The following is an 18,898-nucleotide window of genomic DNA, read 5'->3' as shown; positions in this document are numbered from 1 at the left end:
AGCTCAAGCTCAAGCTCAAGCTAGGGCAATAAGTTGTGGTAATTCAGGGATTCATCACCAATTTCAGTTTTTTGAAGTATAACAAAACTAACTTCACCCTGCAGATGGTAATTCGACATGCACTTATACACTAAGGATACGGGTAATGCCACAATAGATCTAATAACTGGTCGCAGTGGCACATCCAAACAGGGGAGAAAACCTGAGCAAGATTGTTTGCCTAGTATTAAGGGGAACTGTTCGGTTTTCCATCTCACTAAACATATATTCATCTCATCACGTAACAAAGAAATACGGCACCAATTTCGGCACTGCAAGAAAAAAATCACAAAAATAAGAAATAAATCAAATTCCTTTTCATTGCTATGTTTTTTGTGAGATGAATTTCGGAGCTATGAGATGAAATCCAGGAGCAATAACCCTATATATTTATTTAATTGATCATCAACTGAAAAAAAAGTATTCAAAAACACCGAGCAGCACAAGTCAGACAGAAATTATGGCAGCAACTAGATTGTGACCAAATTTGTTCACATAACAGTTGCCGTAACCTATTTGAAACATGTGTGCTGCTAGGGACAGGATGATGAACTGTATTTATCCAAATTGTTGGCTGATTCGCTATTTTGAATAAAAATCGGTTCATTTTTGTTATGTTGACTGGTAATTCAACCAATATGATAATAATTCTAGTTATCAATATAACCGGATAATAAAGCGTGTTAAAGTTGTTCTACTTTGATTCTTATTCACATAAAATGGTCATGACTATAAACAGTTTTCAGTAAATGTAAAATTGTAGAAATCGTAGTCCTCTTCTCTTCTACTCCTCAAGAAAGTGTAATTGGATGTTGGATAAGTGCCTATAGAGACGACGCCGTACAATCATTCGATTCGAGTTCGAGGCCACTTCGGTCTTGATGTGAATAAATAGTAATAACGAATTATTGTTAACCTTAATGGTTGATCAATCGATTTGGATAATTTGTTTTTTGAATCTCAAATCGAATCGTACTAATACTATTAGCCAAGAAGCCTATTGATTAATAACCATGCGTCTCCATACTATGTTTCATTTCTACTTCTTGTATTTTCAGTGTTATCTGTTATCAAAAGCTTGCTGGGAAAGCTTTCGTTATTGCAAAGCTCACGAATTTCCACGGCGTTATCTGGATGGTACATTGCTCTAAGTGTTCAGCTGTATATGTCACCAAACAACACTTTCTCAACTGCACAAACCCAGGAGTCACCCACACACGCACAAATGGAGTCCCCAAGATACTGATTTACTTTCAATGTAGATAAACAATTCTTATCAGTCGCACTGTTCTCGTATTCTCAGCATCTGACAGCCACATGGCCCTTATTCTCCGCACGCTTGCGCCCTTATCACACAGCTCTTCTTGTCCGCAGTTTCCCACAGCCTCGGCAACTGTTATCCCTGTGATACCATCAACCAGGATTCCGGATGAGAACGTAAACAGAGAGCTTTTCCCTATTTATGGCGCGTCTGGAAGTATTGGTGGGTGGCTCTCTCCCACCCAATTCGCACAGCATCGCTCCCCCCCGCAGGATTAAACAGAAGAGAGGCGAAACAGGAAGCCAAAGCCGCGACCTTTCGTCAGCAAGGACCACTCGCAGCATCCTCAGTTCGAGACGGACGCTCGCGGTGAGAGATTCAACTTCGCTTTCGCTGGTCTGGCCTGCCTGGTGCGATTGGTGCGGTTCGACGGGTTTTTGGGGGATTTTTGTGCTCGGTGGGACAGTCCTGCAGCATCGTCATCATCTCATCACGTTACAAGCGCCATTTTTCCGGGATGAAGGATTGTTGAATTGTGATTTTTTCCTGTTGGGAGTTTTGGGTTTTAGACGTTGTTCCGAGTCGGGAAGATTTTTTGGTGTTGAGGCGCGTGGCGCACGGGACAGTGTTGGTGCCCTAGTGCTGACACGGATGCTAGGCAGAGAGAAAAAAAAGTGGCGAACATCCTTACAATAGTGGAGGTAAAGTGTCAAAAAGTGGGTGAATTTTTCACGTTCTGACGTTTGGGGGCCTGCGGCGAGAATAAGGAATCATCGGAATTTTGCCTGACGGGGATAAGCTGGCAGTTCGGTAGAATCGGTGTCGTCGTTGGCGTGAGTGTGGCCGTCGGATTCGTCGCCGTCGTGGATGATTTGGCAGGAAGTGAAGTTTGACGGAAGGTAGCAGCAGGTATCTCGCACTGACTGGATGCTGGGTGCATCCGGAAGAGGCTAGTATAGAAGATGCTGCCCCCAAGCGGTAATTGATGATGGTGTTCAAACGCGAAACGTAGTATAGCGTACGGAGTTCAATACTAGGCGTAAAGTGGTAGACATTAGGTGGACGATTGTGGGAATAAAAGCTGGTTGTTTTTGCTGGGCCGGAAACGGGGTGTTGTGTGCTGTGCGTGTTAGTGTGCTGGTGAATGTGTTTCTAAACATCGACGTTTGTATATCATGAAGCTGTTGACTTCGTTCGTGGCAGCAGCAGGGTGGATGATGATGGCAGCAGCGCCAGCTGATTCCCTGCCGGACATTATTCGAATCGGTAAGTCTCAGAACGGAAGCCCACAGGAAATGTCATGCACTCATTCGGGAGTGGAGTCAGATTGCGAGAATGATTCACACGGATTTGAATGTTCTATTTTGGTGCCCATGCCTTCTCGGCGTCGACATGAATACCAACACAGGCAAATAGTTTGGGAAGGATGGGAGGTTGGCTCCAAAGAGGACGATGCAAAACATGTCTACAGCGTTATTTTTCGCTTGTAGCTACACGAAGACTTACTCTGCTGCACTATCAACAGAGCGATACACGAGATCTGAACAACTGTTTTACCACCCGACTGTTCGTGTTTTGTGTCATTCCTCTCGATGGTTGTTTTTCCTTTTCGTCGTATGCAGAACAGTGACGGGCCGGGAAATGAAATTTGCAAAAAAAAACGTATGCTTTTCATAGTTTTGCGGATTTTTATAAACAATTTGTTAAGAAAAGTCTGAAGAAGAAATTTTGAAAATTTCTTGATTTGTTATAAAGAACACGAAGTTTAAGGCAGGCGTGATAACCTTCATTATATATGGTCATGGTTATTTCTTTTTTGAAAAAGGAACTATCCGTCACATGTGTGTCACATGCAGTATTTCAGAAGAATGTCGCTACAAAGTAAATCAGATTCTTAAATTGAACTGCGCTATAATAATTGTTTTACATTGCACCGAACGAGCATTACCCGACTGACATTGGAAGCTGATAAAAAGCTTTTTTCTTTTTTTTTTCAATATTCTGAAAACTTAGACGTGAATATGTACATTATGTGGAAGATTTTGATTTGAAAAATGTTTTGTAGGTAACTACTTTCCCTTCGATGGGACTCGAACCCACGACCCTTTTTCCCATTATTCATCCTAAATTGTTTGAGGGGTATGGAAAACGGGCATTATGTCAATGGACTTTTGTCGAAAAGGAATTGCATTTTGAATTTTTTACGGAAAAAAAGTTCTTCGGTCCGGAAGTTCTTCGAAATTTCCACAAGAACATTTTCGGGATATCCACGGGAAACTATCTGGAATTTCCATGTGAAGTTGTTCGAAATACCCAAGAGAAATACAATTTTGGGAAATTTACAGGAAACTATTCGGATTTTACGCGGAAAATGTTTGTGGATTTCATCGGGAAATTGATCACAATTCTCAAGGAAATTAACTGATCCACTGCAAGAAAAATCGTTGAAAATCTCCCGTTTTTTTAATTTATGTTTTTTTTTCATAGGGAATTCTCTGGAATCTACGGGAAATTTTGAGAAATTTATGAGGGTTCCTACAGGAAATTTTTGTATGTATTGTCAAGAAAAAATCTTCTGAAATTCAGCGGGAAATTGTTCAAATATAGGCAAGGGCGTTTGACCCAAAGTCATTCGGCTAAAACCCGTTTGGCCTAAATGTCATTTGCCCGAATAACACATTAAGCCGAACGTCATCTAAAAAGACAGAATCACCGTCTTTGACCTGCGGTCGCACAAACTGAACACTTAACATCTAGCATGAGACAGTGGCAGGACATTTACACAACACCCAGTGGACCAGTCCACAACTTTTCGCTTTACGAAAAGTTGTCTCCTTAACCGGGTCGGGAATCGAACTCACACTCCACAGCACATGCGTCTAGACGATTGACGTCGCCAGCCGCACGGCAACGAAGCCCTCAAATCTAGCAGAAAAAACGTTTTGCCCAAACGGTTATTGGGTTGAAAGGGACAAACTGCCGAACTGGTAATTTGACCGAAACAGCCGTTTGCATCTACAGGTTGTTTGGCTGAATATGTCATGTGGCCGAAAATACTATTTGGTCGAAATGGTTGTTTGAAAGAAAGGGTAATTTGGCCGAACGGGTCATACGATCGAAAGTGTCATTTGATGAGCGGGCAATATGGCCAAAAAATCTCAGGTTACTGCTAAAGCTAATTGCAGTATAGTAGTATAGTAGCCTGGAATATCAATCCGTTTTACCATATAAAATTTTCAGCCAAATGGCCATTCCTACTGAGCTACCAATTCGGCCAAACAAATATTTCGGCTAGAGAACCAATTCGATTAGCTTAGCTTAGTTTGATTGGCCAAAAAACAACAAATGTGCACTGCTCACCTATTAAATAGCCTTCTTGAGATTAGAAAACTTTTCTCACTGTACATGCTTTAGAGTTTTATTAATTCAAGACCACACCTTCACAGTCAATTTAGGATTAGTTTGACACTCATTGTTACAAGAAAGCGAATAATCCTTTGCATCTCCGTGAGCGCCACGGGAAAGGGATAGTTGGTTAAATGAGAAGCGAAACTATAAGAATTCTCCGTGGTAAGCGACTAAATAAAGTAATTTACACACTCGCTCAAAGCAGAACTAAACATTTCGATGATTGCGCGATCATTTGATTATCGGACATCGTGAAAGCTCCTCGTTCAATATGAAACACGTTTCATCACGAACTCTCGGCTAGAGGACAAATTCGGTCGAATGTTTGTTTCAAATGGCATTTGCAGCCAAACACTTTTTTTGGCCAAATGACCAGCTGTACGGCTAACCTTGTGACCTTCGGCCAAATGAGCCGCCCTTTTTGCAAAACGATTATTTCGACCAAACGACTTTTTCGGCCTAATTATCAGTTCAGTCAAACGTCACTTTCAGCTATTCTGTCTGTCTGTCCATTCCGGCCAAATGAAATTTTCTGCCAAATAGGGTGGAGATGCCTTTGTTGGCCAAATTACCTGTTCGACCGAATGGCATTTTCGGCCATATATTCATTTCGGTAAAATGACTTTCGGCCAGATGGGTTTCGGCCTAATTGTTTGTTCGGTCCAATAACATGTTCGGCCACACAATTTTCGGCCTTGCGGCATTCGCATACTTCAACAACTCCCTGTTACCGTTGACTCTTATTTGTTGAGCCAACGTCTCAGTCATGGAGTTGTACTCAATTCTAGAAGAGCTCTGGCCGGAACACGGTCTTTATCTTTCCCTTTCACTACCGAGCAGACAAGGAAATCGTGTTTAGTTGCTACAAAATAAATTTCTAATTAACATGAACAGGTTTTGCTTTGATTGATATCGAACTTTTGCATTAATTGAGGTACCCCCTCTCGAAAGTAGGCTTCCAATCCTCTTGAAAATATAATTCCGAGCCCTTTGAAGGGAAGCTCCTTCCAGCTTTTGATACCATTTAAAGTACGCTTCCGCGCCTCTTGATAAGAGGCTTCTCAGCCTTCTGTAGAGAGGCTTCCGAGCCTCTTGAAGGCGGTTTTCGAGCCACTTAAACGGAAGCTTCTTTTGCGTATTGAAAGGACGCGTCTAAACCTCTTTAAAGAAGAATTCCGAGCTTCTTGAAGCGAAGCTTCCGAGCCTCTTGAAAGGAGGCTTCTGAACCACCTGAAAGTAGACTTACGAGCCTCTTGTAAGCAGGCTTCCGAGCTTCTTAAAAATAAGCTTACGAGCCTCTTGAAAGGAGACTTCAGAACCTCTCGGAACCTTCTGGGCCTCTTGGAAGGAGGCTTCCGAGCCTCTTGAAAGGAGACTTCCGAGCCACTTGAAAGGAGGCTTCCGTGCCTCTTGAAAGGATGCTTCCGAGCCTCTTGAAAGGAGGCTTCCGAGCCTCTTGGAAGGAGGCTTCCTAGACTCTTGGAAGGAGGCTTCCTTAACTCTTGGAAGGAGGCTTCCAAGCTTGTTGGAAGGAGGCTTCTGAGCATCTTGGAAGGAGGCTTCCGAGCCTCTTGGAAGGAGGCTTCCGAGCCTCTTGGAAGGAGGCTTCCGAGCCTCTTGGAAGGAGGCTTCTGAGCCTCTTGGAAGGAGGCTTCCAGGCCTCTTGGAAGGAGGCTTCTGAGCCTCTTGGAAGGAGGCTTCTGAGCCTCTTGGAAGGAGGCTTCTGAGCCTCTTGGAAGGAGGCTTCCGAGCCTCTTGGAAGGAGGCTTGAGCCTCTTGGAAGGAGGCTTCTGAGCCTCTTGGAAGGAGGCTTCTGAGCCTCTTGGAAGGAGGCTTCCTGAGCCTCTTGAAGGAGGCTTCTGAGCCTCTTGGAAGGAGGCTTCTGAGCCTCTTGGAAGAAGGCTTCTGAGCCTCTTGGAAGGAGGCTTCTGAGCCTCTTGGAAGGAGGCTTCCTGAGCCTCTTGGAAGGAGGCTTCCGAGCCTCTTGGAAGGAGGCTTGAGCCTCTTGGAAGGAGGCTTTGAGCCTCTTGGAAGGATGCTTCTGAGCCTCTTGGAAGGAGGCTTTCCAGGCCTCTTGGAAGGAGGCTTTGAGCCTCTTGGAAGGAGGCTTTCGAGGCCTCTTGGAAGGAGGCTTCTGAGCCTCTTGGAAGGAGGCCTGAGCCTCTTGGAAGGAGGCTTCCTGAGCCTCTTGGAAGGAGGCTTGAGCCTCTTGGAAGGAGGCTTCTGAGCCTCTTGGAAGGAGGCTCTGAGCCTCTTGGAAGGAGGCTTCCGAGCCTCTTGGAAGGAGGCTTCCGAGCCTCTTGGAAGGAGGCTTCCGAGCCTCTTGGAAGGAGGCTTCCGAGCCTCTTGGAAGGAGGCTTCCGAGCCTCTTGGAAGGAGGCTTCCGAGCCTCTTGGAAGGAGGCTTCCGAGCCTCTTGGCAGGAGGCTTCCGAGCCTCTTGGAAGGAGGCTTCCGAGCCTCTTGGCAGGAGGCTTCCGAGCCTCTTGGAAGGAGGCTTCGGGGCCTGTTGGAAGGAGGCTGCGGCGCCTCTGGGGAGGGGGCTTCCGAGCCTCTTGGAAGGAGGCTTCCGAGCCTCTTGGAAGGAGGCTTCCGAGCCTCTTGGAAGGAGGCTTCCGAGCCTCTTGGAAGGAGGCTTCCGAGCCTCTTGGAAGGAGGCTTCCGAGCCTCTTGGAAGGAGGCTTCCGAGCCTCTTGGAAGGAGGCTTTGTAACCGTTCGGGGAATGTTCACGAGGATTTGCTAAACGGTGGCTTTAGCGCCACTCTCAAAGAAAGACCACCGGTCGTGTTCGATTTGCCCGACTTTTGGAGACCTTTTCGCTCAGGGAAATTCTCGAACGGTTCGCGGAATACTCGTAATCAATTTCGTAACGCATGCACTAACTACGACTCTTTATTCGTACGAATTTTAAGGAAGGCCTAAGGAATGTTCACTCATTCGAGTAAGGAAACGAAACTGAAACTTAATTTGATTAGCGAGTATGCTTTATTTGCCAACTGGCGTTAAACGTAACGTAATTCAACCAATTAAAGAATTCAATCAAAACACTATATTTTAGGTAAGCGGAGACGAGCCAGCCTCGGGCTGAAAGTCTCCTTAATAAAGACACAAAAAAAAAAAAAAAAAACTATATTTTAGGTCATTCATTCGCATTGGACGCGTATTTAACGTACGGAATGGAAAAGAGCAAAACATGGCCATGTAACAAAAAGCTCTTCACGTACCTGCGCAGGATTTGTGTAGACTCGATGCCGGCAGGAACGATGAGGCTTCGATGTCGTTGACGATGGCGACGATAGCTACGAAGATGGCGGTAACACGATGGCGGTCACCGGCGTGTCCGTACTGCGATTTGGCGCGCAGCGATGGAGATGACCCGTGTGCGATATGGCCGATCTAAAGGTGCGGAGTGAGTGGCGGCTGGAACGGAAGCTTCCGATTTCGATCGGAGAGAGTGTTGTGGCACTTGGCCTGGATTCCCCGGGACGATCGGCTCCGCCGAATAGAGGCACACGTACCCAAGCGACCCGGCTTCGCGTACCTTTCCGGTTCACCGAGCGGGGAGTGGTGCGTCCTCTATCCTTTGGTTAGGATCGAGGTTCGTGGCGTGCAATTTACGACACGCAGAAAGACGAACCTACACTCTCTAAACACTGGTCCGAAAATGTAACGGGATGGACCTTTCCGTCGGCAATTAACGACCAACGTGGTAAATTCGCTACGAGTGACTCACCTCCGTTTGGCTACCTACTTGAGGCGGGCCTTCGCTGGGCACACGGGTCGGACGGTCCTCGGACAGTCAACGGACGAAGTCGTGGTAGAATACCACAAACGGAATCTCGATGAGACGATGAATGCCGCCGATTAGCGACAGAAAATCCAGCCGTACGAAAAAAGCGCAGGGCGCTTTTTCGTACTAATTCACTTTAATAAAGTTATCTGAGCAGAAAACGCAATCGATTGGACCTCGGTCCACTAAACTTCAAATTAACTAAAATTACTCAAGCAAAATCTTAAACTTTCAAGAACTGAACGTAAGTATTTAATTCGCGCACTTCTGCTCTCCAGCCGATTCGTAGACGAAATGAGCGAGTCTGAGTCGTACTTGCGCCAAGAAATTTTAAATCTTTTGAAATCATTTTACTATTCAACTATTCAAATCTGAGCTATCATTCAATTTGATTGTAAAGCATATTCAAATAAAATTGCGCCAACCGATTGGCATGGCGATCGGAGGCATGGCGCCTGTTTGCCGCCTATTTGCAGCTCACATGCGTGCCATAATGAGTTGAGCTTTTATAACAAATACTATAAACTTGAAATTGATACAGGAACGAACAGATTTTATAAACGTAAACGAAACACGACACACGATCATAAATTAAAACAAAATTCAAAATTTATTTTTGATTTATCGGTAAAAATCGAATATTTTTTATTTAAATTTATATCAAAATAAACGTAAAATGTTACAGCTTCCGAGCCTCTTGGAAGGAGGCTTCCGAGCCTCTTGGAAGGAGGCTTCCGAGCCTCTTGGAAGGAGGCTTTCGAGCTCTTGGAAGGAAGCTTGCGAGCCTCTTGGAAGGAGGCTTCCGAGCCTCTTGGAAGGAGGCTTCCGAGCCTCTTGGAAGGATTCCGAGCATCTTGGAAGGAGGCTTCCGAGCCTCTTGGAAGGAGGCTTCCGAGCCTCTTGGAAGGAGGCTTCCGAGCCTCTTGGAAGGAGGCTTCCAAGCCTCTTGGAAGGAGGCTTCCAAGCCTCTTGGAAGGAGGGTTGCGAGGCTCTTGACAGGAGGCTTCGGTGCCTGCTGGAAGGAGGCTCTGAGCCTCTTGGAAGGAGGCTTCCGAGCCTCTTGGAAGGAGGCTTCCTGAGCCTCTTGGAAGGAGGCTTCTGAGCCTCTTGGAAGGAGGCTTCTGAGCCTCTTGGAAGGAGGCTTCCTGAGCCTCTTGGAAGGAGGCTTCCTGAGCCTCTTGGAAGGAGGCTTCCGAGCCTCTTGGAAGGAGGCTTCCTGAGCCTCTTGGAAGGAGGCTTCCGAGCCTCTTGGAATGAGGCTTCTGAGCCTCTTGGAAGTAGGCTTCCGAGCCTCTTGGAAGGAGGCTTCTGAGCCTCTTGGAAGTAGGCTTCTGAGCGACTTGGTAGGGGGCTTACGAGCCTCTTGGAAGGAGGCTTCTGAGCCTCTTGGAAGGAGGCTTCCGAGCCTCTTGGAAGGAGGCTTCTGAGCCTCTTGGAAGGAGGCTTCCAGCCTCTTGGAAGGAGGCTTCTGAGCCTCTTGGAAGGAGGCTTCCGAGCCTCTTGGAAGGAGGCTTCCAGGCCTCTTGGAAGGAGGCTTCTGAGCCTCTTGGAAGGAGGCTGAGGCCTCTTGGAAGGAGGCTTCTGAGCCTCTTGGAAGGAGGCTTGAGCCTTTTGGAAGGAGGCTTGAGGCCTCTTGGAAGGAGGCTTCTGAGCCTCTTGGAAGGAGGCTTCCGAGCCTCTTGGAAGGAGGCTCTGAGCCTCTTGGAAGGAGGTTTCTGAGCCTCTTGGAAGGAGGCTTCCTGAGCCTCTTGGAAGGAGGCTTCTGAGCCTCTTGGAAGGAGGCTTCTGAGCCTCTTGGAAGGAGGCTTCTGAGCCTCTTGGAAGGAGGCTTCCTGAGCTCTTGGAAGGAGGCCTGAGCCTCTTGGAAGGAGGCTTCTGAGCCTCTTGAAGGAGGCTTTCGAGCCTCTTGGAAGGAGGCTTCTGAGCCTCTTGGAAGGAGGCTTCTGAGCCTCTTGGAAGGAGGCTTCCGAGCCTCTTGGAAGGAGGCTTCGAGCCTCTTGAAAGGAGGCTCTGAGCCTCTTGGAAGGAGGCTTCTGAGCCTCTTGGAAGGAGGCTTCTGAGCCTCTTGGAAGGAGGCTTCCTGAGCCTCTTGGAAGGAGGCTTCGAGCCTCTTGGAAGGAGGCTCTGAGCCTCTTGGAAGGAGGCTCTGAGCCTCTTGGAAGGAGGCTTCCGAGCCTCTTGGAAGGAGGCTCTGAGCCTCTTGGAAGGAGGCTTTCCTGAGCCTCTTGGAAGGAGGCTTCTGAGCCTCTTGGAAGGAGGCTTCTGAGCCTCTTGGAAGGAGGCTTCTGAGTCTCTTGGAGGGAGGCTTCTGAGCTTCTTGAAAGGAGGCTTCCGGAAGGATGCTTCCGAGCATCTTGAAAGGAGACTTCCCAGCCTCTTGGAAGGAGGCTTCCGAGCCTCTTGGAAAGAGGCTTCCGAGCCTCTTGGAAGGAGGCTTCCGAGCCTCTTGGAAGGAGGCTTCCGAGCCTCTTGGAAGGAGGCTTCCGAGCCTCTTGGAAGGAGGCTTCCGAGCCTCTTGGAAGGAGGCTTTCGAGCCTCTTGGAAGGAGGCTTCCGAGCCTCTTGGAAGGAGGCTTCCGAGCCTCTTGGAAGGAGGCTTCCGAGCCTCTTGGAAGGAGGCTTCCGAGCCTCTTGGAAGGAGGATTCCGAGCCTCTTGGAAGGAGGATTCCGAGCCTCTTGGAAGGAGGCTTCCAAGCATCTTGCAACGAAGATTGTAGATTCTAATTCAGAAACATATTATTATATATAATTAAATATTATTCAACATTTTGTTTCAATCAGTTAGATTGCATTGAAGATTTTGAAAATTTATTTATTCGACGTTTTGTCCTTTTGATCTTTTGTCCGTGTCCCACAACCTTTCCCATACATGGGGTAGACAGGATTCAAAAATCTTTGATTTACTGATCGACATGCATATTATGCACAATAAAAAGTTTAAGAATTGAAAATTACTAAAATATAATTAATGATTTTTACTGAAACTTTTATACATCCGCCATTACGCATTTTTTTCCGATGTACCCTCTGGAGCCAGCGAAGGTACCCCGGGGGTACATGTACCCCAGGTTGAGAACCACTGTGAGATAAAACGTCAAAAATAGTAAGGTACCCCGTGGCAAGTGAAAATACGGGGTAAGTGGGTACTATGACTGCAGATGAATCGATGGACGTTTTTGATGGCAACAATGTTCTAGGAAGATGAAGCAAAACTATAAACGAATTCACCCGACACAAAAATATTTGGAATCAAAACCATTTGAGGCACCATACTAATGCTGTTGCTTGATCATGACTTTGAACTACCGGAAAATCTATTACTTTTATTTTATTTCAATGGATACCCAACTAAATAGTCGTTTCTAAATTTATCATCGACGTGGAAAGTGAATATTTTGAGCAACTAAATAACTGTGTGACACCGAAAACGATTTCAAATTTTTAATTAAAGCCAAAATCTGCCATTTTTATTTGCCCTTGAATTTTAACATACATGGGGCAAGTGGGACATATTTGAACAACATTTTCGATAAAGCTATTTTAATTGTTTTTAGATGGCTGTCTGGTAAAAAATAACTTCGTCATTTATATATAATATGGATCTGAGTCAGATGCAGTTTGATTTCGTTTTAAAACGTATTGTACAGTTATTTACTAAATGTGTGTTTTACATTCTGAAAATTATCTCCCGCATGAAGAAGAGCATTGGCTACAACTATGTGATATTCTTCTGTTCACAGTGCAAATAGTCTATTTATTCTACAATAGGTCAATAGAATTTGTCTTGCGTTTTGTCATTTTCAAACTTCGCATCAGATTTGCAGATAAATAAAGTGCTAAACACATAAATTGGCTATTTATTTTGTTCTGTTACAAATTAAAAATACTGCGCATCGCTGAATAAAATCGTTTCTTCTGAAGTATTGACTTATGTAATAATTGGTGTTTGTATTTCCACTTATTAAGAAGCGGTGATACAAAATTAGCAGGTTCTACGCACGCAAAAAAAGCGTTTCCGAACTCGTGAACTAGCAAAAATACACCTGAATTATGCCATGTAATCCTACTGTAATCCGCAAGCAAGAATAGTCTGCGTTAAAGCTACTTCTTGCTCGGACGAAGCGTTGACAGGAATATAGGAATTCATATCCGCATCAAATTCCCACGAAAGCCTAGGTAAGTTATAGTCTCCCAGAGCGATGACTGTATCTGTGACTTCAGCCATATCACACAACTGTTGAATGTAAGAAGCATGATCGGAATAAGTGGCGGGTTCAGAGTTGGGTCTTATGTAGATACAACAAATGTAGACAGACAATGTAGGCAATGATAGGCATACTGCCACTTGTTCTAAACTGTTGGCGTTGATCAGTGGAACTAACTTACACGGGATATGCTTCTTGACTCCGATCAATACAGCTCCACCGCGCAGCAAATGAGAAGTGGATGGATTCCAGTCTAGACGATAAATCACGTAATCGGATGAAAGTTCAGAGTTTAGAATGTCATCACCAAGCCATGTTTCGGTTAGGGCAATGACATCATAGTCGCAAGATGAAAGTGCCAAGCGATGGTCCTGAGTTTTAGTCCTCAACCTACGGACATTTTGATAAAAGACTGTTAAGGGAACTGCGTTTTGGGAATCGGGGAGAGTTGCATGACAAGGAGAGATTGTATTAGTAACACAGTCTACTGGCCTGTCTTCGATGTTTCGTCTGTGGATAGCTGTTGAGGTTTCAACAGTATCGGCATTAAAAAATCACGTCTTATGCTAGTATCCTCGAGCTCTCGAAATCTTATTCCAGCTGGCCATACGATACGAAGGGTTCGTACGTCCTTCCCACAAGATTGACTACAACTGTGTGGTCGAAATACGTATCTGCAAAGATATCGAAATAATTGGTAGAATTAAATGGAGTTACTTGGCTCGTCTTAGACGGTTGAATACATTCCACTAAAAAGAGCTTAAAATATTTTTTTCATGACTACAGAGGTTTCTCGAGTTTTTCGGACATGGTTTTGAAATTTTTACGAATTTCATCCTTGATTTCGTCTAAAACATAGTATCGAATTTCGGTTCTAAGAGCATCTATCATTAACTCATTTGCTGCGTTTGATGAGACCACAGCATTGCGAAAACGAGTCTTTTTCAATAAATCTGTGCATGCGTTACAAGTCCAGAATAAATTTTGAATTCCTTTGGTAGAAGCAAGGATTCCATCAGGCATTTTAGAGCAGTTCTGGCAGAAAACAGATGAGCAAAAAGCGTTGCATTTAACTACAACCTTATTCTTAAGCAAAAGAGCACAACTTTCACACACTCCAGACATCCTGATAAAAACATGTGTATTGCTCATCACAAACTCTTCGGAAATTCGACGGGAGAAAAGGGAAGGGTCGTTTGACCTAAAACCATTCGACAGAAAGCCATTTGGTCGAAACTGTCGTCTGCTGAACGAGTACTATGGCCAAAAATGTCAACCCGTTTGGCTCAATGGGCCAGATGGGTTTCACGTTTTAGCATACACCCGGTTCATTTTTTACACGGGTGGGTTTTAGTTGATTACGATCTTTAACGTTGATGAAGCTATGAGTTATCCCATGAAAAAATTCACAAAAAATCAAAGAAAATTCAGGTGGTATTTCAAAAGCAGTGAAAAATCAGGTTCACCGGGAAATTAAAGAATACCAACCGTGTAAAAAAAATATTGGGTGTAATGTTTACTTCGGCCAAACACTTTCTTGTCAATGATATGGAAATGCTAAGGGCCTTACTTCGGAAACTTTTGTACGACCAATAACTTATGCTTTGAATACAATCTATTCTATGAGTCACGTAGAGCATGCACCATATTTGAAATAGGCTGATAGATCTTTGGTTACGCGTATAGACCCAAAGGCCTTACTTCGGAATTTTGTTGGATGACCAAGAACTTATGCTTTGAACACAATCTATTCTATGAGTCACACAGAGCATGTACCATATTTGAAACAGGCTGATAGATCTTTGGTTACGCGTATAGATCCAAAGGCCTTACTTCGGAAATTTTTGGATGACCAAGGACTTATGCTTTGAACACAATCTATTCTATGAGTCACACAGAGCATGTACCATATTTGAAACAAGCGGACAGATCTTTGGTTACGCGTGTAGATCTAAAGGTCTTACTTCGGATTTTTTTTTGGATGACCAAGAACTTATGCTTTGAATACAATCTATTCTATGAGTCATGTAGAGCATGTACCGTATTTGAAACAGACTGTTAGATCTTTGGTTACGCGTATAGATCTAAAGGCCTTACTTCGGAATTTTTTTGGATGACCAATAACTTAGGCTTTGAACACAATCTATTCTATGAGTCACACAGAGCATGTACCATATTTGAAACAGGCGGACAGATCTTTGGTTACGCGTGTAGATTTAAAGGCCTTGCTTCGGGATTTTTTTGGATGACCAATAACTTAGGCTTTGAACACAATCTATTCTATGAGTCACACAGAGCATGTACCATATTTGAAACAAGAGGACAGATCTTTATAGATCTCAAGGCCTTATTTCATAGATCTCAAGGCCTTATTTCAGGAGATTCTTGGATGAGTTTGAGCATAGATCGGAACACATTCCTGGTTTCATATCACAAAAACCATGTACCATATCACGATCCATACTAGCGTACTATGACCTACAAACAACACCTAGCGAACAAATAGGAAGAAGCCCCGTCCATTATAATAAGTCTCAATATAAAATTTTCTAAGTCCCCAGTAGGCACCGGCATAAAAAAATGTTCTAAGTCCCCAGGAGGCACCAACATATAAAATTTTCTAAGTCCCCCAATAGGTTTTTTTTACGTCGTTTTTTCAAAATAGCGCGTTTTTTTACGTCGTTTTTTTAAAATAACGCGGTTTTTTTACGCGGTTTTTTTTTTACGCGGTACATGAAGCGACGTAAAAAAAAACCTTAGTGTACCATCTTCCAAACCTAGACGTACATGTTCATGATAGAATTAGAGGCGAAAGTATAGAATTGATAGTTCCGTTAGAATACGGCAAGCATGAAGAATGTTTTTATAGAAGTCGATTTGAAAGCGAGCGGAGGGCAATATTTGTGATGGCACATATCACACGACCTTCCTTCCTTCCTTCTGCCAAACTCCCGTATGAATGGGGAGGGAATATCAGTGTGGAAGCTGATATATTTCCACTGGCAAAAGGAAGGTGGTTTGATTTGCTCATATGTCATCGCGTGCGGAAGGATTTTCTATCGACGAGTACTGTCTCCAAATTTCTTATATGACATCAGCATCTAGTCGAATAGGAATTTTATTGCACAGTTCTGTTTTCTCATTGCGTCCGTCAATTTCTTGTCGTTTTACTCAAAGTCAATCGGAAGAAAGTAATTTGTTCAAATGCCAATTTGATGAATTGCACGTTAAGCCGAAAGTCATCTAGCCGAATTTGGCCAAATTGAAAATTTGTCCGAAACGTATATTAGGTCGAAAATATTTTAACCGAAAATTTAAAAACCGCAGTACAAATAGCACGTGCTATCAAGGCATTCATCGCCACAATCCACCACGTGGCGGCCGAATTTTCAAAAATATTAAAGTAGCTTTTTTTCTGGAGATATGCTTTTCTTAGACAACAATCCGGCGCTAATTTTTTGTTGCGATTATTTTTTTTTTAAAGATTTTTTTATGAGCGGTACAATATTAGGTATTCGAAAAAGCGTGACAGAGGGGGGAGTGGGGGTCTAGAAATCTCAAAAAGTAGTGGACGTCATATTTGCATCACTCCTAAGGCATAAGTCGTTAGGCATAAGGACGATAGGCATAAGTACGTTAGGCATAACGGATATTAGGCATAACGAACATACGGCATAATTGACGTAAGGCATAATATGACCCAAGGAACAGCCCATGACAGAAGGCATAATTATGCCCAACGTCCATTATGCCTAGCGTCGGTTATACCTAACGTACCTATGCCTAACGTCGCGGACCCCATAATTCACCCTCATTTGCACTTAGAATACCAAGGAGAATTCTTTCGAATTTCCACGGAATTTGTTTTTCGATTTTTAGGAGAATTGTTCTAAATTTTCTCGGGAAATAATTCCGAACTTTACCGGATTTTTATGGAATTCCTTGGAAAACATTTTTATTCGGGACATCTTTCACGGGACATCCTTTTAATTTTTCACGGGAAATTATTTCGAATCATCACAGGAAATCAATAGCCCATCTACACACATTTTTGGAACCCTTCAATACAAATAGCTTTACGTTATCGATAAGGATGGCCAATTTTGGCATTATTACATTAAACCCGTTCATTTCCAGCGATGGACGGTCGCTATGATGCTTTTTTTTCGAGATTTTATCTGCCTTTCGGCCTCCCGGCCGTCGGGAAAAATATTCATCATGCTCCACCCGTGTTGTTGCTGTTTGATCTGCTATTCGCATATACATACATATGAAGCCTTCCGGCGACAGCCAGCAGGATTGCTATGAAAAATTATACTTTTTGATGGAACCGAAGCAAATCGTCCGGAATGATGAATTGATAATACCGAGAACGGGGCGAACTATGGGCGAATAGACAGACAGTCGGGTTTTCTAGCGGCGGCGTGTGGAAGTGGGTACCAAAGAAGGGAAATGCTTTATTGCCACCATAAGTGCCTATGAGCGATGATGTATGCGAAGTGCGGTTAGAAGCGAAAATGGTATTTTGTGAAAATTTTGTAACTTTACAACGTGCAATCGTGTTGACTGACGACGGTGAAATAAATCAGTTTGATGAGTTGAAGATAACAGTGGTGGGCATCTATAGGACTGGGCGCACAGCCTCTGGCTGGTTGTTTTATGCCATATTGCCATGTAAATGAAACATTTTATTTGTATGTTTGTAATGAAACTCGTCAAGTGGGATAATATCGGACCCTGGTACTTCATTGAAACTATTATGGTTATCATCACAATAATGGACAATAGCATAATATCTATTTATCGTTTAACTTATTGGTATACCATCGTACTTGGCATTTTATTCCCCTTGCTTCTTTTTTAATGAAACCATCACCGCTAGTTGGATTAATCTGGGTTTTTTGAATGTAAGTATATTGTTTGCATATCCGGATGTGGGTATTTTACGTTAATTGCTCGTTTGAAAATAAATATTCCTTAGCTAGAAATGGTCCTTCAATCTCATCTAATTGTACTACGATTAATTATGGTAAATCCATGTAACATAATCCCTGTGATCGCCGATAGCCCAGTCGGTTAGAGCGTGCTGTTGTCAAGTTGTAGGTGGCGGGTTCGATTCCCGGTCTGATTGAAGACATTTGTCCGCTCTCTGTGGAAGATAACATGCCTGTGGAAGTGCATGTTATCTTCTAACAGTTGTTCTGGTTGAGAATCGACTATATGGCAATTAGAGTAAGCAAATGATGCCACGAAGAAGATGAACGCACCACCGTAATGGAGGCACTCAATAATTGATAAACGCCGCTCCAGTAAGCAAATTTGTTGAGTATCAAATAACAGCGCTACTATTTCGAAACCATGAACATCAGTTTCCGGAATTGATTGGTCTTTCTATTAGCGTTTGAGCGTTTCACTGTTGATATCGTAATTATCGGTGTAATTATTCTAAAGTTCATCATAGAAGCGCTGGTTTGGTTATTTTCAAAATTTATTAACCAAATATTTTTGGAGCTACCGCCACCATAAATTCAATCAATCGATTTGATAGCACACCAAAAACGGTAAACATACTGCGAGGGAACGACTCCTCGTTGAGCAATTAAAGGATTATGTCCGGTGGCATAGAATAAACCCATCAATCACCCTAATTGTTATTGATCCAATTAGGTTATCTAAACAATTTGCTCTCCATACGCTCTCCATATAACTCTATATGAGTTATAAACTGGCTGTTTGTCCATTTGTTTATCTGGACTTTGATTTGACGGAAGTGGGGATGTAGGAAGCACGTTAGAAAAAAAAAACATAAATTGGAATTTGTTTAGCCACATTTTACTGAGTAACGCCCAACTGGTCCTGTGTAGAGGAGAATACTAAACCAATGATGTAATAACATTTTGACGTAAACTACGTCTAAGGGGAAAACTCAGATACAGGGTGTAAAACCAAAATTTCCAAATTCGAGACCGTCACGAAATTTGGATAGATTTCAAACGGTAATAGCGTCTTTATCTTTCGATGGATTTTCGACATTTGCTTATCAATCGATTCAGAAACTCTCCAGCAATTTGCACATTAAATTGATACTATTGATTATCAACGTTAAACTATTGAAAATGTTGTTTCTTTCCAAACCGGGTGAAAAATTCAATTCCGTTCATAAATCCCTAACACGGACATCAGATTGCAGTAAGGT

At 43.5% G+C, this 18,898-nt stretch overlaps 1 protein-coding gene across 2 annotated transcripts in view; it reads left to right on the top strand.

Annotated features, from left to right (window-relative positions):
- Positions 1-1,650: 1,650 nt before the first annotated feature.
- LOC134205821 (glutamate receptor ionotropic, kainate 2) overlaps positions 1,651-18,898 on the top strand; it is an 872,584-nt gene continuing 855,336 nt past the window's right edge. For both annotated transcript variants that reach the window (XM_062681433.1, XM_062681435.1), the window contains exon 1: positions 1,651-2,566. In XM_062681433.1, coding sequence (XP_062537417.1) covers positions 2,476-2,566 — 91 coding nt within the window. In that variant the 5' untranslated portion in view covers positions 1,651-2,475. The remainder of the gene's footprint in view (positions 2,567-18,898) is intronic.

This window comes from Armigeres subalbatus, chromosome 1, assembly GCF_024139115.2.
Source record: "Armigeres subalbatus isolate Guangzhou_Male chromosome 1, GZ_Asu_2, whole genome shotgun sequence".
Lineage (NCBI taxonomy): Eukaryota > Metazoa > Arthropoda > Insecta > Diptera > Culicidae > Armigeres > Armigeres subalbatus.
The sequence above is the reverse complement of the archived record's forward strand: the minus strand, read 5'-3'. Positions and strand labels throughout refer to the sequence as shown.